The sequence below is a fragment of the Symsagittifera roscoffensis genome, chromosome 3 (assembly GCF_963678635.1).
Source record: "Symsagittifera roscoffensis chromosome 3, txSymRosc1.1, whole genome shotgun sequence".
In the NCBI taxonomy this organism is placed as follows: Eukaryota; Metazoa; Xenacoelomorpha; order Acoela; family Convolutidae; genus Symsagittifera; species Symsagittifera roscoffensis.
In genome coordinates, this window is record NC_087064.1 from 82179393 (window position 1) to 82201444 (window position 22052).

A 22052-nucleotide genomic window follows, 5' to 3' on the forward strand; every position below is an offset into this window, starting at 1 on the left:
AAAGAGAGAGGAACTCCAATATCAGAAGTTTTATTTCCAAAATGTTTGTAGTCAAAATTGACTTTCCTTTTGAAAACATTTGGAACAAAAAAATCAGCTTTTTGACCAACTACGAAGTTTTAATCAGAAAAAAACTACGCAAAAAGGCGTTCAATGAAAAACCGTGGGCATGACACAACTTATGACATATCAAGGGATCAAATTATGACGTTTCCCACCCATGGATTTTTCTACTTAGACTTCAATAAAGAGTTTGCCAAAAAATTGGAACGTGAAAACTTCAAAATTACAACAGTCGTTTTACATCTTCATCAATTGGAATTTTTTGATGCGAATTTTTCGATGAAAATGAGTTCAAAGCATGCATGAACAAATCGAAAGCCGTACAACTTCAACGCAATTTTTATGTCGGGTTAACCATATCAAAAGATTGATTGCTGATTTTGCGGAAAAATGCGGACAATTCGGAAACTCCCCCAGAAAGGAAACTCATACTGGAAAGTCTGGATAAACTCATACTGGAAAATCTGGACAAATTCTAAATTGATTAGTAAGTATCTTCATTATTAAATTTTTTCAGCAATCAACTCAATTTGAAAAAAAAAACTGATCAATAGAAAAATTTTTGCCGAAAACTGTTCATGAACAGGGACGAAAAAAACTTGGTGGAACAAAAATCAAAGATGTACTTCGAAGAGAATTAAACACTTCGAGAATTAGTTACTTGGATAAGAAAACTGCATCAATTGAGCGTGAAAAATTTTAAAGACTTTCCTGAAACAAAAACAAGACAAATCATCAAGACCTATATAAGAATACTCACTATGTTCATTACTCTTAAAAAGTCTTCATTGCAATTTAATAATGATTGCCAATTGCAAGCGTAAAAAAGAACCTGAAACTAGGAGTAGTGAATACTGGCCTCCGTAGCTAGTCATTTATCTGAATCACGTGCCGAGGGCGCTTTGCCTTCCATTACCTTGACGCATGCATACTTAAATCGAAGACATCAGGCGGCAGCCACGAATGATATCATGTTGAAAAATTAACGTTTATACTTTGCACTATAAAACATGAAAAATTATAGAAAACTACGCTTTCAAGCTCGCTTGTGGAAAAATGCAAATTTGATCAATAAGTTTTGAAAACTAAGAAATTGCGCCGAATCTAGGATTTGACACTGGAACCAGACTCGGTTGACAAACATGCTTCACTTATGTAAGAGTCCTGACAACGTTTATGGATAACTTTTAAAAATATATATCACTAAGTGGCAGATTACGATGAAAAAAGACTCGTTTAGTAATAACAGCTCCTTCTTGAGCTGGTATTAAAGCCATTTACAAAATATACACATTTTGCAAATTTTTAGAGTCTTCCAAACAATACAAAAAACCAGGCAACCAAATTTTTTCATAATACGAATTTATAATTTCAATTTTTTGGAACTAGAAAAAACAGCCAATAGACCGCTGAAAATAAATCAATGATCGCACTTTTTTGATAAAATTAACTCAATTTGCAAAAACTGTATCAATAGACAAAGTTTTGCATTGAAAAATCTGAAAATCAAAATCCACATTTGACATAAAAAGTTGGCCTCGTTTTTTTGTGACCTTCACAGTGACTGTTTCATAGAAGAGTTTGCCTTCTTTTTAGCAAAGAAAAGGAACTCGACTCAAAAAGTAATCCAAAGTCAAACCACGAAAAGGTAAAGTTGAGAGAAAACAATTCTACAGAGGCCAAGCCGAGCTTCGCCTTACTCGCGAGAACACGACCAAAAAACAGCTCTATCAAGTGAAATACGAAAAAGTAGAAAAACGCCTCGAATTAGCAAAAACTCGGCTACAGGGCGGATTCGAATCTGCGACTTAGAAAATTTGAGTCTCACTCACTAACCACTCAGCCACGGATGCTTAAAATCCCGAAAAACTAGCCACCAATAACGCAGCTACATATGCTAAGAAAATGCCAATTCGATGCAGCAAAAGTAGCATCAAACACAAAAAGACCCAATTTTGCATGTAATAAAGTGGATAGCATACAGCTAAATTATGTATAAACACAGGCGAAGCTGTGCTTCGCAAACACTTAGGAGAACACGACCAAAAAACAGCTCTATCATGTGAAATACGAAAAAGTAGAAAAACGCCTCGAATTAGCAAAAACTCGGCTACAGGGCGGATTCGAATCTGCGACTTAGAAAATTTGAGTCTCACGCACCAACAACTCAGCTACGGTTGCTTAAATTCCCCAAAAACTAGCCACCAATAATACAGCTACATATGCTAATAAATTGCATTGATTATTAGCATTTGCTGCGTAAAAGCTTCATTTGATGCAGCAAAAGTAACATCAAATACAAAAAGATACAACTTTGCATTTAAAAATCGCAAATCATAAAGCCACATTACGTATAAACTATGCATTTTAAAAAATTGCGAGATATATTGAGTTAGAAAAATTCTGAAATCGACATTATTATCGTTATGTTGTTTGAAACAAATAGCTTCCTTCGGTTCACTTGATGAATTAAAAATCATCACTTGTGTAAACTTATTCGAATGTCTAAGCACATGTTATCAATAAGCTGTAAAGGTGCAACTTACTATCAAAGGTGTAACAAAATATCTTATTGCCAATTATTCGATGCAGCCAATTCGACGCAGCAAATACTGTTGCCTTAAGTCGCAACAATAATTGCGACTTAGTCGCAACTTATTTGCGACTTAGGTTGGAAAAAAAAGAAAGTTCGTACTATAGCACATTGCTTCGTAAGTGTAATTATTCATTTTGCGAGATACATTCAGATAAAAAAATTTTTGAAATCGACTTTTTTATCATTGTTCTGCTGCTTGAAGCAAATAACTTTTTTTGGTTCATTTGATGAATTAAAATGGCACAGCTGTGTCAACTTTTTACTAATCAAATGTCAAAGCACAAATGATATTATACTGCTACCACGTCCTACCTATTCCAAAGTGCCGCAAAAAAGTAGCACTTCATTTGCGAATTAGGTTGGGAAAAAAAGTTCGTACTAATACACTTTGCTGAAGCGTGAAAAAGGAAAATGAGCGTGAACTTTTAAAATTCTTTTTCGTGAAAAACATAGCCAAAAGAAAAGAAAGTTTGAAAATTGTCAATGAACTCAGGTAAAAAAATAAGACGTTGAAAAAAAATACATCACGTTGAAAGAAAATATATCACTCCTGGAATTTCAAGATTTTTCGAAATTCAAGACACGTTTTTTATTACACTTACCCATTCGAAGAAAAAAATAGATACCCTTCGATCCCTTTTGAATTTCCAGGACCATTTATAATTGACACTTTTTGGATTAAATTAACCCAATTTGAGTTAACTGGAACAATAGGTAAATGTTTTATTTCGCTGGAAAATCTGAACATTAAATTCCACTTTCGTGACCTTTACACTTTTGCTGTTCGATAGTGGAGTTTGCCAATCTTTTAAAAAGGAAATAAAATGAACTTAAAAATAAATCATAAGAGTCAAACCGCGAAAGATAAAACTCGAGCCTTCATAAACTTACATATCAAATACGTTGATCGACTCTTATAAATAAAAAACTATTTTTGATACGTCAAGCTCACACAAGCTGCAAGTTTCAAACCTCAAATAATCACAGAAAACAACTTAAATAGCTGGACTTCTATCGCTAACTCAAAACTTTGGACAAAATTCGTTGCAAAACATAGCTCAAATAAATGAATTTTTGAAACTAAATTTTTTAAGCATGCATATTTAGCTTTTTGAAATCGAAGAGATCAATAAGTTTTGTACACCAATAAATATGAAAAATTTTTTTTTTAACAGATACTACATCATATGCAAAGACAGCTAACAACAGAGGGAAATGACAACCTTAAGTATTGGAAGAATGTTTTCAACAGAATTTACGGCGTTTAAGCTCCAATATATAATTTTAAGAGGATTTTAGTTTGTTTTGACAAAATAATTGCACCCTCTATCTCGACATGTATCGACCGAACTCGGCAGATGTCATATAGGGGTCGGGCTTGGTTCTTGCAGGAGAGGGTGACCTCGGTCTGGCATTGAATGCAGCCTCTGCTTGCGGCCCATACTTTTCATGTCCGTAGAATCCCCCAGCGCCATTTGCTGACTCATAGTATCCCGCATTGCTACCTGCTCCCCCTCTGCTAGCTGTAAGAGAAACCATTGGCAGTACAGAACATTTGTTAACTTACATATCAAATACAGATTTGAACTGCATATACATACATAAAAGCGATTCGATTAATCAAATAAACTTAACCTAATAACTTAAACTAATTTCATTTCGCTCTTGTTGAATTCACATCTAATTGAGTGATCCTTTCGAAAGTAATCAATCTAGCCTTAGATATTGCACAGCAAAAATTTGAACATAGCCAATCGAAGATTGGAAAAGACTAATAAACGCAAGTAAACAAAAGAAAAAAATACTTTGTAGAAAAAATCTCAACTTTCGAATTTCAAAGAAAAAAGATGCCCTTCAAGCTCTTTGAATTTCTAGAACAATTTATTATTGGCGCTTTTTTGATGAAATTAACCCAAATTGAGAAAACTGGATCAACAGGTAAAGTTTTCATTCCTCTGGAAATTTAAAAATTAAGTTCCACTTTCGAAACGAAGTCGATCACCTTTTTCGTAACCTTAACACTTTTGCCGTTCGTTAATTGAGTTTGCCTTCCTTTTAACAAAGGAAATGAACTGAACTTAAAAAGAAATCAAAAGTCACACCGCGAAAAAGTAAATTTGAGCCTGAACTCTTTAAAATAATTCGGTAACTGAAGTCAAGTCGTATTGAAACTTAGCTTCACTAAGAGCTTCATAACAATTGAATCATTACAGTGCCATCTATAGTACCTTGGTGTGGTGCGAACTGAGAAGCCAGTTGGTTGGAAACTGCCTCCGCCATCATTTTAGCCATAGTGCTCATCATGGCCTCTCCCCCTTTGAAGCCACCACCTCCTCCTCCGCTGTTTCCAATGTTGCCCAGTCCGCCCGAAGAGGGGGCAACTGGCGAAGAGTACATGCTGTCCTGGGGCCCTTCTGAAAACACAGATAATTTGTTCGTGTAATATCCACGCAGGCTATGTAGATCCGACCTTATTGTGGGAATAAAATTCTACAAAAACTGGACCCATGGTTTATATTTGAGTTCCAATATGCATTTTTTATTTCGCACCAATATTATCTGTCTTCGTTTGTTAAAATAGTCCACTGCATTTACAATTAACTTTGACTCAATCTTGTACCCTCAGATCTAGCGCAGGTTTATAAATGCATGGTTCTGAAGTTCAACATTGAAATTTTTGCTGACCGAATGAATTTCGTGAGTTGTAATGTGGCGCCCCATTCTGTGCCGAGTACGGGCCCAAATCAGTTCGTCTCGAGTCATATCCATAAGGGGAGTCCCCACTCATAGCAGACGGATAAGGAGGCAGATTCTGATTCTGAACGGCCACACCATTTTGCTGCGGGTTGCCTTTGCTTCGACGTTCAGCTGGACGGATTATAATATGTTTTCCCTAAAACCACAGCATCAAAACAATCAAACAAAAGCAAATAGGATAGCAAAACCGCAAGATAAAATTTGGCGGAAAATCTTGTGATGGATAAAAGTTATCACATTGCCTTTAATATGAAATTTCCAATTAAAACTCGCAAATTTCTATTTTTGCTGTTTAATTCAAAAAAACTGCCTCAATTTTACATCAACTTGCCGAGTACCTTGCGAACGAAGAGTTTCCGAAAATTTGAACCAGTTCATATGCAAGAAACTGACCTTAATCCAGTGATCGTTCTCTTTGAGAACAGCCTTGGCAATCTCCCAATCTTCGAACTCGACAAACGCGTAGTTCTTCTTGCCCTGCTCATAGAACATGGACAAAATATCCCCAAACTGGCTGAAGTATTCTTCCAAGTCACTTCTGGTGCATGACTCATCCAGTTGACCCACAAACAGACGAGAAGAGGTCAAGGGTCCCACTGGGTCCTGAAAGGTCATGGAATTACACGGAGAAAACTTGAAGAGGCAAGACGTTCGTTTAAGAGATCAGTTTTACATGTTACAAGGAAGCGTCATTTGTTTTAAACATGTTTCCACGACTGATGATCAAATCAAGTACATTTAACAAACAATGTCAACAAAAATTACATCCTCTCTCTCGTAGAGCTTCATAGGTACAACGAATAACACCTTCGCCCATAAATTCAACTATTTTCACCACCGCTCGTGGAGTTTAGAGACAAAAAATAAGCAAGCGAACCAGCCTAAAAAATCTTCACAGCCATCCAATTTAACTTCATTTTTTAAAATAAATTAACAGTGTCAATAAGTAAGGCACACTATTGAGAATTTCGAGTCAGGTGGGGAGATGATATTCGTTTTTAATCGCCAACCATAGACATTATCAAAATCTGATATAATTTATTTCAGAAAATTTGAATCCCAACATAGAGAACGCTCCACGTCAAAATAAAAAACGAATCAGACCTCACCAAAAACAGATTTACGGTACATGGCACAAAAACTCATAATTTTCAACCAGCTGCTGAAATTAGCAATGATTACTTTCAACAGTGCTGTTCCCGCCACTAGTTACGAGGCAAAAACGTTCAAGACTGAACTGGAAAATTGATTTTTTTTACAGTGAAAGTAGCAATTCAGTTTTGACAATTTTGAAAATGAACTTGATCATGGTTGTTACCAGTAGTCGGTTCTTTTTTACGACCACGACCCCCCATACAACTATGAGTATAGAACATAGCCAACAGACCGTTGGAAAAAAGTCAATGACCGCTATGAAACAGAAAAAAATCTTGTTTTTATGAAACTTTCAAAGTTCCAAATAAAAAATATATGGCCTTATATCTCTTTGAATTTCGAGAACAGTTTATGATTTACACTTTTTAAAAATAAAATTAACTCAATTTGAGAAAACTGGATCAATAGGTAACGCTTTCATTCCGCCGGGAAAAACGAATTCGAAATCCACTTTCGAATTTAGGAAACGAACTGAACAAAGAGAAATCAAAAGTCAAACAGCGAATCAAATTTTAAGACTTTTCCTATAAAAATACAAAAAATCATCACCGCCTATCATCGTCTTGTCTTCACTACGTCCATCGCCTCATCTACTTAAAAAATGAAAATTCTAACTTGTTGAGTGGCCGATTTCGGTTTTTTAACTTCCACCCTCCTTCCTTCGATAGTCAGTGTTTGACCTTGCACTTTTTTCTGATCCTCATAACTGGCGAACCGCACGAACCCAAATCCTTTCGACTTCCCGCTGTTCTGATCCTTCTTGATCTACAAACAAAAACAATGGCAAAGGTCATTATTCTGCTCGCGGATTCCCGCTAACAAGAGAGACTTTGTAGTGACACTTCATGTTCAGCAACTAAAATCGATAAGCTTTTCTGGTGACAATAGTTACCGCCCTCTACTGCTTGCTTTGGTCTTCATGCTGAACAACTTCGGATAATTCCGGCCTGAAACAAACCAATCAGAATCAGTATGAATACTTTCTACCTAAATTGAAATATTTTTCTGGTCCAGATCAAAGCCAGGGTTTTTAACCAAAATTATGTCAGCTACATACGATACATATCATCAGTATAATATTATCATATCATCAGTATTGTTCATCAGATGCGCAATATATGTAATCATTCATTAGTCAACTGACACGCTTTTTCATCATCTGCACAAAATCATAAAGATAATAGCAAGATTTACATACTTGTAAATTTTAAAAATAAACACGACATAGTTTCAACAAGTTTGTACAAAAAGTGAATGAACTCGAACGACAGAAGAAAACTGACTTTTTTAGGAGACTGTTTTTAAGGAGATTGATATTATTAAGAAATTAGATTGCCATGCAATACAAAAAAGCACGGCAACTAGCCCAAAAAAATAAGGCTTGCAGCATAATACAAAAAGAGCACGGCACCTAGCCAAAAACATATCCAAATGATATTTGGAAAAGAGTCAATGAACGCAAGGAAAACAATATTGACTAATTTCAAAATTTTCAATTTCCGAATTTCAAGAATAATTTATGATTGACTCTTTTTGAGTCAATTAACTTAATTCGAGAAAACTAGATCAAAAGATAAAGTTTTTATTCCACTGGATAACTAAAAATCCATTATTTAAAGTAGGAGTCGATCGCGTTTTTTGTGACCTTGAACACTGAATTTCAAAAACATAGCCAATCGAAGCTTGGACAAGAGTAATGAACGCAAGTACACATAAAAAAAAACATGACTTTGTTGAAAAAATCTCAACTTTTGAGTTTCAAAGAAAAAAAATAGATGCCCTTTAAGCTTTTTGAAATTCTACAACGATTTGTGATTGGCGCTTTTTTGATAACATGAATCCACCTAGAGAAAACTGGATCAATGGGTAAAGTTTTTATTCCGCTGGAAGTCTGAGAATTAAATTCCACTTTCGACACTACAAATCAATCACGTTTTTTCGCACCCTTTCCACGTTCGTATTTGGAGAGTTTTATTTACGTCACTTTCAGCAGATGAATTTCAATTGAACTCAAACTGTGCCTATGTACCTCAGTGCATTCATAAATTCATCAATATGTATGAAAGCACATCTTTCTTATTAGAGACTTTTAAGACTTTTCCTGAAAAAAAAACAAAAAAATCAAGACCTATATAAGAGTCTTCACTACATTTATTACTCTTAAAAATCTAAGAAATTATAATGGGGATTTGAACTGCAATCACTCTGATTGAGTGATCTTTTTCAAAGTAACCAATCCAACCAAAAATATTGCACAGCAAAAATTTAAATATAGCCAACATACAGTTAAAAAAGGAGTCAATGAACGCAAGTAAGCAGAAAAAATAACTGGCTTGTTTTTTTTTTCAATTTTAACTTTCAAATTTCAAAAACTAGATTGGAATTAAAGCCCTTTGAATTTCAAAACAAATTAAGATTGACACTTTTGTGCTAAAATTAACTGAACTTGAAAAAAACTGGATCAATTAGACCTGTCTGGATTTGAACGTAGAATAGTTACCGTCCAAGTCCCAGACCTAGTCCTTACGATCAGGCCACACATAATAAGCATAGCCAACTAACGTTGAAAAAGAAAAATGAACGCAAGGAAACAGAAAAAAAAATTACTTACTTTTTGTAAAAACTTAAAACTTTCGAATTTCAAAAGAAAAAATAACTGCCCCTAAAGCTCTTTAGAATTTGGAAAAAAAACATAGCCAACCGGAGATTGGAAAAGAGTAATGAATGCAAGTAAACATAAAAAAACACTGACTTTCGAAAAAAATCTTGAAAAAATCTCAACTTAAGAATTTCAAAGAACAAGCCAACTGACTGCAAGGAAACTGAAAAAAAAAAAAACGAAATTCAAAAAAAAATGAATTTTTTTTTTTTGAATTTCGAATAAACAATTAGATGGTCTTAAAGCTCTTTGAATTTGTAGGACAATTTAAGCTGGACACTTTTTTGTTAAAATTAACCCAATTTGAGAAAACTGAATAAATAGGTGTAACTTTTATTTCGCTGGGAAATCTGATAATTAGTTTCAATGTTCGAAATTAAAATTCGATCACGTTTTTCGTGACCTTTACAATTTTACTGTTCGATAGTGGAGTTTGCCTTCCTTTTAACAAAGGAATTGAGCTGAACTTCAACAGAAATCAAAAATCAAACCGCGAAAAAGTGAATTTCAGCCTGAACAATTTTTAGGACTTACCCTGAAAAAAAAACAAATCATCGCGACCTATATAAGAGTGTGAACTACGCTCTTAACATATTAAGCAATCAACAAGCAACTCACCATATAATGGAATCTGTTCAGAGGAGCAGCAGCATCATCAACATCCCTTTAGCATCATCCACAGTAAAGATCATTGAAACCGGTGACATATCAACACGACCCACAGTCACCGAGAAACTTCGCGTCGGGTATACATTCATTTTGAACCCAACACAAGGCAAATTCGAACAATTAACATTCAGTGCTTACACACAAAGTGCCAGATTTATTTTAACCAAAACATCAAACATTAGCACCAACAAAAATCAGGCAACTTCAAATTATCGCGACCACTGCTTTAGTGATATTGTTTAAATGACCTTACCAATTTTTTTTGACAGATAACAGAATGAAGACAAACATTCAACACAGTATCATTCAGATGTAAAGCTAATCAAGATAACTTTTTCATAATGATATTTTCTCGAATGCTCTTTTTCCATAACCATATTTTAAAATAGCACACAAAATTCACATGCACAGAACAAACATTCGAGTTACAGAGAAAACACAATTCTATGCCAAATTGATGGCAATATCGTCTTCCTCAAATTAATCTGAACAAAATTCAATGACGCAAAAGTGCTCATTTAACATCTAAAACCGATATATTTTGCAATTCGACCCGTATTAAGTGTCCAAATATTTCCAATTAACCAAAAAAAGAACTACTCTAGGGCCAATTTAAGAACTCAATGTCACTGATATTGCGACCAAATTGCCATAACTATTTTAACCATCATTTCGCCTGGTATATTTTTTCTCACCTCACACAGAACCAACTCGCCATACTCTACAAACTGGTTTCTCAGATCAGTGTCCGAGAAAGTGTACGGAAGATTGAGCACAATCAAATCGGAACAGATGGAGCTCAGAGCTCGTTTGGCTGCATTGGCACGAGTCATTTCTCCTTCTCCGTTGACCTGATTTCCGACGGTCGATAAACCGCGTTTTCTCGAATCAACTTCTGAAATTACATTAAACTTCAAATATCATTTCATCAATATGAAGAATTTTGCAGTTTTTTTGATAAATTTTGTCGATCTTGTTTAGGTCAGCCATTTCGATTTTTTTAATGCCAAAACTTTAAGTCCATGAAAGCGGAACTAAAGGGATGCTGACGCCCCCATTCCTCACAGAAATTGTAAACCTTGCTTACCCAACGGTACTACTTTCTACAGCGCCTTTGGCATCAAAGTACACAAAAATACTCAACCAGACAAAAACAGGAAAAGGTTTATCATTTAAAGGAAACCGAAAATGAAAGTTTTTTTTGAACTTCACCTTTCAATTTTCAATGAAATAATATATGGGCTAAAGCTCTTTCAATTTCAAGAAAAACTTACAACTGACACTTTATTGTTAAAATGATCCATTTGAGAAAACTGGATCACAAATTACAATTTTCATTTAACTAGGAAACCTTAAAATTAAAATAGAGGTTCTAAGCTTAGAAGTCATTCACAACTTTTCAAATCGTTTCTCCTTGGAGATCATAATTTGCCTTCGTTTTAGCTAATGACTTCGATTTGAGTTTGAACATAACACGAGACAGTTGGAAAGAGTCAATGAATGCAAGGAAACAGAAAAAACTAACAAGGAAAATAATTTTAAAAGAAATCAAAAGTGAAACCGCAAAAAGTCAAGTTGAGCCGAAGACTTTTCCTGAAAAAGACAATTTATCACGACCCATATGAAAGTCTTCACTACGTTAATCGATTCCTAAAAGAACTCAAAATGTCAAACGACAAAAAATCAAATTTGTTGTGAACAAAATTTGAAGACTTTTTCTTGAAAAAAAAATAACTCGACCTACACTTGTGGACAAAATTAAGAGCAAGCTCTGGTTTGAACACTCTAAAATGCCTGTTTTCAATACCATTTCGGAAAACATTCCCTTCGAATTTCAGTACAATATTTACATAGACCAAGAGCAAATGATCGAAGCTACCCTATATTAAACTATCAATATTTGGTTTTCAATTGCTTACCTATGTAATCCGGGTCATAAAATACCAGATTTTCTCATCGGCATTGAGTTTTTTTTCAATCCGCGTAAAAAGTAAGAAACAGCCAATCTTAGTAAAAACTTCACACAGATTTTTTCAACTTTCTCGCTGAGAATCTTTCACGTTGCATGAACAATTTTGTTACTCCGCTTATTCGAAAAAGAGTTCACTACAATGCAAAGCTTTAGATGGAGAAATCTGGCATTTTAGGACCCGGATTACATAGGTAAAATATTGAAAACTAAACATTAATAGTTTTATAGAGGGTAGCCCTGATCATTTGCTCATGGTCTATGTAAAAACTGTGCTGAAATTCGAAGCGAATGTAGTCAAAAGAAATTGAAAACTAGCATTGTTAAGGGTAAAAACTTCAGCTTGCGCTTAATTTTTTAACTATTGTATACAATTGTCTTCGGCTACGTTTATTTTAAGTTAAAAACGCAAAAAAAATTTGGTCAACGCCGTCCAAATTTTTGGTCAAGCTTTTTCAATACTTTCTTGAGCACTTGGTTTATGGACTGAAATTTTAGTTTGCTGTGAGCGTTCTTTTCCTCAAAATAAGTTTATATTGCCAATCACAGCGACTGCAAAAACTCTAGGGGTGTCAGGCCAAAAACGGATGCCATCAAATTATGGGTTCTTTTGGACAATTTGGCAAGCAAGCTTGCATAAAAGGAGGCTTCTCTATACTCCTGACACGCTGCTGGGTTTCACAAAAACAATTAAGTCATAGTCAGCCATTTCTGAGAGACAACAATGGACAAAATTAAACGCAAACATACGTTTTTAGTCTCGAAACCGAAATTTTGAGGACAATTTTTGACGATATTTACTTAGAATTTTAACAAGTTTTTACCTAGACGACAGCAAATGATCTGAACTACTCTCTCAGAAAGTCTCACTTTTTGATGTGAAGCATTGACCAGTTTATTCCGGTTCTGAAAATGCCAGTTTTCCCCATTTATAATAGGTTTTCACCATTTGTAATGAGTGTTAAACTAGCATCAAAACAAAGCCTGCAATTATTGAGCAAACATACGTGAAGCCGGAAAAAAATGTTTTCAAAGAAACTTACAACTAGAAAAAACCACCAGTCCAGATCATCTGCTGTGCAAAGTTGTACTTAAAATGAGGCATTATAGAGAGTAGAAACGGTAATTTGCGTTTAACTTTGTCCACAATCGCAACTCTTATCTTTTACCTTCTGAAAGACAGCTGCAAAAAATTCATCAGTTTGTGGTTTTAAAGCGCAGTGCTTCTGAGATCACCGAGTTGTGCAACACAATGTGAGCTCATGTATATAAGTAATCGCTTCGTTAAGCTTATTAAAACAATTCAAGTTCTTTGGGTTAAAAATGTGGGGATATTTATTTTGAAACTAACGTTTTTCTTGTTCTGGTTCCTGTCTGGGGGTCCCGCTCGCGTCGCCAGCTAGCACGTTCACAATATACACGACATCACTGGCCCCCCAGCCATTCTCCAAGTTAGGCGGATACAACACGTTATCAGCCAATTTCACCGCTCGAAACGCTCTAGTGGCCGGATTTCTGAACTTGATTCCAATCGCGTTTGGAAATTGACTCTGTATACTGCTCATGAGCACAGTTCCGTCGTGTTCCAAAGGGATCTCAACCGGGTCGTCGTTCTCTTTAGGCGCTACAAGGATGCAGCTGTCTACATAATTTGCGCTTTGAGCTGAATCGTGAGAGATGAATTCCATTTTCAAATCACAATCTGAAAGTCGAACAAATAATTTCAGAATACCCACTTAATTTTTGAAATGATCACACATTTTTAGCTTAACTTCTGACTTTTAATATATTACTGCACTAAGAACGCCGCAAGTCAAATTCATATCACTTGTCTGTGATCAAATTTTGACTCAGAAAGAGTCAAAATCACATCTAGAAAAACCTCGATTATACAATCACGGGACACAGAAGTTGCTATTCATTTTGTAAGACAGCGAAATGAACAATCATTTCTTCACATTTTTACCGTTTTTTTTCTGTAACTACTTGAGATTCAGGGCTCTTATTTCGACACATGATGGATGATAGAATTTGAAGGAATTTAAGGAAGCCTAAAATAGAAACGGGTTGTTTTTCAGGCATTGTTTGGCCATTCAAACGTAGCTTGACAGATGTGCATAAGGTTCCGAAAAAAAAACCTGCAAACAGCGTAACGAGTTAGAATTTCTGGACTTCTAAGTGTTCGTTGGGAAGCTAAGCATCTTGCTAGGCAGGGGCGGATTTAGGGGGGAGGCGGACGCCCCCCCCCCCCTCAGGGATTCGACCCCCTGCCGACCCAAAGGGTCCCCCCTTTGGTACTTTTTAAGAAATCCATTTTTGGCCCACCGACCCTAAAATTTTTCTAAAGGCGCCTTGGGCGCCAATATATTCTATTTTTGAGGGGGGAGTGCGCGCCAAAAAAACGCGATTTTTTTGTCAAAATTTTCCAAAAAGTGCCCAAAAACGGCATTTTTTACCTGTATTTTCAAAAATTTGCCTGCGGCGCAGACAATTTGGTAAAAACACCGTCTTTTTAGTGCATTAGGAGAGCTCGGAAAGTCAATTTGGTCGACCTAAAAAAAAGGTCGTCAAAATTTTCGAAATTTTTTTGAAAATCCGCCCCTCCCCCTCGAGAAAATCCTAGATCCGCCCCTGTTGCTAGGACCTCGCATAATTTTCGTTGAACAAAAAAAAAACAAAAAAAAAGAAACTCAGAAACTTGTGAAGATTGTAAACAAAATTTTTATTCGTGAACAACTGAGCAGCTCGTCTATTCAGTGAAATGCCAAAACTAGCGCAAATTTTTATATTCATAGCTGAGTAGTTTTATCAAACTTCTCAGACAAAATTATGTAACAGGGCTTCTTCGTAGCCAATCATACCTTTGACGAGCATCGTTTGCATGAACAAACAACGACTTGAAAACAGCAATTTTCTAATTTTGACTCGATTAAATCCCTAATAATATTCGCCACTATCATATGCTAATATTTCAGCAATGAATCTCAAGTAGTTAGAGGAAACGGTAAAAGCAGGAAGCAAATTCACATTAATTTCATCAGTTGAAATCCAAGTGGCAACTTCTATGTCCCGTCATTATAGTAAGATTCAATGAAGATTGAATCTTTTTAAATGCAATAGAGAAAATTTTTTCAAAAAAAAATCTAGAACAATGAGCGTTAAATTCTAATTAAGCTTATTGGCGCATTTTTTGCAACTTGACTTTCAAAATTGTACCAATCTACGCGCACTAATTGAAAGAAATTGATACGCTATTTCCCTCCATTCTAAAAAAATCCGCGATTCTTTCATATATGCGTCTGCTTTTATCTGCACTGCATTGAATCACCTGAAGAAAACATCTTAAACTCCATCCTGAAAATAACACCGTGTTTAGAATAGTCTAAGATGATGAAAATAGAATGATTGTTTCGGATTTTCAAATGTAGATTTGCTAACATAGTCTCGGGCATTCTATCCTTAAAGCAATGAGGAATTCCCGAAAAACTCATCCTATGTGAAAGGACGTTCACATAAATTATTTGACAGGGACGGGTCTACAAGAGGACGTCGGAACTTCCAGCCGAAGGAACTTCCGGCCGAACTTTTTTTAGAAAAGAACACTTATTTGCCAAGCGAATTGTCTCAGATATGCAACTATGTAAGGTTTAAATTAAAACAGGTTCAAAAACATCATAGTGCCACAGATGAATATTCTTTACAAAATAATAGAAAATATCTTAAATTTAAGTTCTTGACGTTTTGTGCATTCAATCTCTAGACGAAGTATAATTTTTGTTACTGATTTGCGTCGATCTAGTAGTTTTAGTAATTGAAAATTAAATAAGCGGATAAAACTGGTGTTTTATTCCAATAAAACACATGTTATATACATGTTTCCGTGCTGCATATACATGTTTCCGTGTCCCGTCCATAGAAAATGGGAAGAAACTTTGAATACAGGTGTGTTTGTTTTTTTTCCACGCCAAATGAGGTATCACAGATAATCATCGAACTGGGTTGAGTGATATATCATATTGAAGCCCTTTCAACTGAGATTCTAACACTATTGAAAAAATTTCAAAAAAAATTCTGTGCCAAAAAAAACCTGTTTAGAATTTTTGAGTTTCCATCTAACTGCGAGCGAGTAAAGCGATCGAGTAACGTTTGTTATGAATGAAAATTACCGATTTAGGCTAAAAATTGATAATTTCTCCGAAAGAAAATATAACTTTGGATGCCAAATATAGCACTTTAAAGGCAAAAAACCTTTCGAATACATATGAAAATTTTCGTGCAATAACTGGAAAAAAATCAAAAAATGAAAAAAAACATCTCATCTTTTTTGGTTATCTATTTTTTGGAAGACAATTGTGGTGATAATTCACTAAATTTCTACGTTTTTATATAGCTATGTTATCATCACACTAAGCACAAAACACACTAAATTGAAATAGCACCATCGTGGAAAATCTAATGGAAATGGCAAGGGACCCGAGATTGCAATATTGAATGATCAATATTGAATATTAGGACAATACCAACTTTGAATTTTAAATATTAGGATACTGAAGGCTAGATATTGATATTTAACCTTCAGTAGATATTGAGAAGATATTGAGGAAATCGGATTTTGCATCATTGCTTGATATGGTGATGGTTATTTGCATCAAACAAATGGTGATAAAAATTTCTGAAATGCTGAAAGAGCCTCTTTCAAAGATGTAGTACATAAACTTCTGCAGAAAACCAAACAATATTTCAGAGAAAACTAACACTGATGATAAATCAAAGAATGCAACGAGGAGTTCCCGAAAAACTCATCCTATGTGAAAGGAAGTGCACATAAATTATTTGACAGGGACGGGTCTACAAGAGGACGTCGAAACTTCGAGCCGAAGGAACTTCCGGCCGAACTTATTTTAAAAAAAGAACACTTATTTGCCAAGCGAACTCTTTCAGATATGCAACTATGTAAGGTTTAAATTAAAACAGGTTCAAAAACATCATAGTGCCACAGATGAATATTCTTTACAAACTAATAGAAAAGATCTTAAATTTAAATTCTTGACGTTTTGTGCATTCAATCTATAGACGAAGCATAATTTTTATTATTGATTTGCGTGGATCTAGTAGATTTAGTAATTCTTAATTAAATAAGCAGATAAAATTGGTGTTTTATTCCAATAAAACACATGTTATAAACATGTTTCCGTGCTGCATTTCAAAAACAAAACGCTAGCATGCATCACAACCGGGTTTATAGATTTTAAGCTAGTATTTGTCACAAGCAAATTATTGGTCCGACCATTTGAAAAATGTGGAAGAATTGGTATTTGGGTAAGTTTCAGTTTTTTTCATTTTTTTTGTCCCTTCCATAGAAAATGAGAAGAAACTCTGAATACAGGTGTGTTTGTTTTTTTTCCACGCCAAATGAGGTATCACAGATAATCATCGAACTGGGTTGAGTGATATATCATATTGAAGCCCTTTCAACCGTGATTCTAACACCATTGAAAAAATTTCAAAAAAAATCTGTGCCAAAAAAAAACCTTTTTAGAATTTTTGAGTTTTCATCTAACTGCGAGCGAGTAAAGCGATCGAGTAACATTTGTTATGAACGAAAATCACCGATTTAGGCTAAAAATTGATAATTTCTCCGAAAGAAAATATAACTTTGGATGCCAAATATAGCAATTTAAAGGCAAAAAACCTTTCGAATACATCTGAAAATTTTCGTGCAATAACCGGGAAAAAAATCAAAAAATGAAAAAAAAAAAACATCTCATCTTTTTTGGTTATCTATTTTTTGGAAGACAATTGTGGTGATAATTCACTGAATTTCTACGCGTTTATATAGCTATGTTATCATCACACTAAGCACAAAACACACTAAATTGAAATAGCACCATCGTGGAAAATCTAATGGAAATGGCAAGGGACCCGAGATTGCAATATTGAATGATCAATATTGAATATTAGGACAATACCAACTTTGAATTTTAAATATTAGGATACTGAAGGCTAGATATTGATATTTAACCTTCAGTAGATATTGATGTAACATTCGCCCAAATACTACACAGTGTAACATTCGCCCGGAAGATACATATCGACGGATAACAAAACTAAGTCTTAAGACGACTGGCTAGCGTCTAAACAGAGCTTTGCATGTTTTTCACCGTCTCTACCAAGCCGGTACTTTTCGGTGGTCTTTCTTACATCGGGTCGACAAAAACGTTACTGCTCTCCGGCTTCGACCAGAACGCTCAAATTAACTGAATTACATGCAAAAATAGTGAGCTCATGGCTGGGTCTCAGTATCCCCAGACCACGAGGTCACTCCTAAAAACAGGGCTACTACTTATTATATTACTATTGTTTTTGTTCAGTAGATAAAAACCATCATCTCCATCGAAGATGGATCAACCCTTTCCCCCCAACTCCTAGCTTCTCATCCTTATCAAAATGAATCCAGTTGTTAATTAAATTCAATTCAGGACATGACAAGAAGCTAAAAGTTTATATAAAAGGCTAAAAGTTCCAGTCCCGAAACCCTTCCGGATTCTTGAATCCAGTGAATCAAGCTCCTTAAGTTCAATTTCACGCCAATCAGGAAGGCTGGTTCTCACCCTTCACCGTTGTTGGCAACGGTCTTGCAACTATTGTAGCAGCACAATAGTTGCAACTTGGAACGTTCTCTGCTATTGTAGTTCGTTGTCGTTTTTCTTTAATCTCGATTTTCGTTCTGTTCGCAATCACAGATAAAGTTGTTCTGTTTCTCTTAGTTCTTTTTGCTAAAATGGCCGTTTCTTACGCTTCTCAGAAATACTACGTCATCACTTCGAAAATTTAAAATTTTAAAATACGGGAATATCCTGACCTTCACCGTTCTGCCAATCATCCGAATAACGTCGTTAATCCTTCGAAATCATCAACTCGGAAGGCCTACTGCTAAAAATTCGAAGTCTGCATAAATTGCATTTTGGCCATTCTGGTCGAATGTCACATACTCCCCGGACAGTCCGGTCAATGTCCTCATTGAATCGCACTATGTTCGTAAAATGGTTACAGTGTCATCGAACAGAATTTACAAAATGCACGAAATTACCTTTATCTACGTCACATCGACTCACTGCAGAATATAAATGGCATCATACTACATCACTATAGCCTTCAAATTCTCTCATTAATCTGCACTCTGAGGATATGACTTAAGATAAAACATATTTTCTGACTTCCAGTGTCAATGTCCCGATTAAAGCTTTTTCTCCTAGATTTAAAAGGTGTTGGCTTGCAGGACAGTCCTGCCAACCAACAAGCTAAAATTATCCTACTATGCTCCTTCCCTTTGGAAATCTTGCTTGTTTATTGTCCTGAATATTAAAACCAAGAAACCTTGTGGTTAGAAAGAACAATGCAACAACCTCCCTCTCCACGATTCACGGGAGACGGCCTGAAGTCCCTCATTCTACTCTCTCCACACTGACTGAGCACCTCCACTTCTAAGGCTGCTGCAGCCAGAGTGCGGTCACTCCTTTTGGATTTATAACCGGTTGACTTTATCCCTGCCATGAGAATGGGTGGCACCATCGCTATATCAGTTAATATTCTATCTGTGCCAGACAATTGATAATCACCTTGCCCCAAATCCATAACTTCTTCGAGTCGCTTCCTTTTCGCTGAGTTACCAGCTTTTATCGATATTTCTGAATCCACTTTCGTCTTTCCAATTCTCCTCGGCATCACTCTGCTGCCTAACTTCATTTTCATCGCATTGATTTTATCAATCACCATTTTTGATCGCATCGTTCCTCTCCTGGTCCTTGACAGGTACACCACCTTTTCTTCATTGTCCTGCGGTGTCATCTTGATGGGAGAATTCGCTTCACTCTCATCAGTGGCTGAGTCGATCAATAACTCACTCAGTCTCCCTTCACACTCATCAAGCTTGTCAAGTACTTCTCTCATCAAGGGTTGATTGAGACCTGTTTTGAGAATGGACTGGGTCCCATAGCTCTGAATCACAGTCCAGACTTCTTCCATGAACGCCATTCTGTCCAGCTTACATCCCGTCCTACTCTCGTGGTCTCGGTGATGTACTTCCCATTCTTCTTCGGGCAGCGTTCCCAAGAAAGATACTCTGGCTGAGGCCTCTATTCTTCTCCTTCGAGGTGATTCCATAAGGATTCTCTGGTCGTTATTTCTTGAATTGCCAGGAGAGCTGCTCTCCGGCAAATTCCGTTTCATTTCCTCAAAGGCTGACGGAGGTTCCAGTGTCGAGATGCCTTCATCCGCTGGCTCAGTCGTTTCCAACGTGTCTGCATTATTCTCAAGATCACTGAAGATATTGAAATCCAGGCTGGATGTTCCTCCTGTCGATGCCCTGTCGTCTTCCCCACCAGCTTGATCTTGTTGCATGGGTTCTTCCGTCTGACGGCTTCCACCCTGTCCGTCATCTCCTTCTGACTTGTCCTTGTTCGAGCTCGATGGTCCTTGTTCGTCATTGTCAGCTTCTTCCTGGAATCTCGGTATGAGCAATGTACCGGCTGATTTATCTTCCTCTTCTCGATGGACCACTTTGATTTCTTCGCAACCGAAGGGTGCTAGGAAGGTTCTCGTCTGCAATATTCCTCCCACTTTCATCTCCTTTTTCACACTGGTCAGGATTATTGAGGCTTCAGGCAATTCTGTCCTGCCTCTCATTCTTATCGGAGTTAAGCCTAGTTCCCTCCATTCCTCATCAAATCTTCCAGGCTTGGGAGTAGCGGCGTTGCTTATTCTCCTTCTCGTCGCTTGATCCGTGTATGCGAATCGTGTGTACTGTAACACGGCGGCATTTCTCCCTACGAAGCATGGATCCATCGTCACCGAGAAATTCCCTACTCTCCTTTCATTGGCTTCGAATGCTCTCAATCTAGGAGTTTGTACTACGGAGACTGCTCCGAGCAGCATCCTTCTTATCAGAGGGAATTCAGGGATTGCTTCCGGTAGCTTCTTGTAATCGCCCCAGTCCTTCGTCTCTTCTCTCACTTTGTGATAGGCTGCTGTGAGACGAGGCACTCTGGTCATTTCACCATTCGTTTTGTCATAGGGCCTCAGATTCCAAAGCTTTGGAAACACCTCGATGTGCCCTCTTTCTACTTCTCCCATGCGGTCACAGAAGTGATCGTCAAAATTGATGACTGTCATCTCTGGCTCCGATATTTTCGCAAATAACAGATCTTCACTCATGAGCTCTCGCAATGCGTGCTGCTCACACCAGTTCAGTGTACTACCGTCCACTGCCGATATGAGGTTCAGGTGCAACACCGACCTCCTATATGCTTCCACTTTAACGTCAGGGAACGCAAAGGTGACTGCTGGTCCATAGATCACTGTCACGAACTCCGTGACTCCTCTGATCAGCGCCAAGGGATCGATTCTCATAGCTAAGCTCAAATCTGTTAACAGCGGCATGCCTCCCACATGTCGTCTAACATCTTCCTCTCTTTCAATTGTCTCGTCTTCTCCGGTTCCAAAGCGATTCTGCTGCAAGAGATACTGGATAAGAGTGTGTCTCAGGTCTCTTATTTTGTTCCACGAGTCTGTGGATTTCTTCATATCCAGATTCCTCACTCTCTCTTTCATCTGCTCTGGACAACGTGCCAGTTTCATCAGTCCTCCCAAGTTTCCGTGGGTTATTGCGATCAGTGTCAGAAGTCCACGAGGAGTTCCCGAAAAACTCATCCTATGTGAAAGGAAGTGCACATAAATTATTTGACAGGGACGGGTCTACAAGAGGACGTCGAAACTTCGAGCCGAAGGAACTTCCGGCCGAACTTATTTTAAAAAAAGAACACTTATTTGCCAAGCGAACTCTTTCAGATATGCAACTATGTAAGGTTTAAATTAAAACAGGTTCAAAAACATCATAGTGCCACAGATGAATATTCTTTACAAACTAATAGAAAAGATCTTAAATTTAAATTCTTGACGTTTTGTGCATTCAATCTATAGACGAAGCATAATTTTTATTATTGATTTGCGTGGATCTAGTAGATTTAGTAATTCTTAATTAAATAAGCAGATAAAATTGGTGTTTTATTCCAATAAAACACATGTTATAAACATGTTTCCGTGCTGCATTTCAAAAACAAAACGCTAGCATGCATCACAACCGGGTTTATAGATTTTAAGCTAGTATTTGTCACAAGCAAATTATT

The 22052-nt window shown here is 36.5% G+C and overlaps 1 protein-coding gene across 1 annotated transcript; it reads right to left on the reverse strand.

Annotated features, from left to right (window-relative positions):
* Window positions 1–3703: 3703 nt before the first annotated feature.
* Window positions 3704–13566, reverse strand: LOC134841904 (TAR DNA-binding protein 43-like). Its single transcript, XM_063857974.1, has 7 exons — window positions 13220–13566; window positions 10595–10794; window positions 7187–7336; window positions 5810–6019; window positions 5345–5552; window positions 4888–5073; window positions 3704–4182 (listed from the first exon to the last, which is right to left on the reverse strand). Exons 1-7 carry the CDS (start codon window positions 13554–13556, stop codon window positions 3986–3988), a joined length of 1488 nt encoding a protein of 495 aa, XP_063714044.1. The 5' UTR covers window positions 13557–13566; the 3' UTR covers window positions 3704–3985.
* Window positions 13567–22052: the final 8486 nt, after the last annotated feature.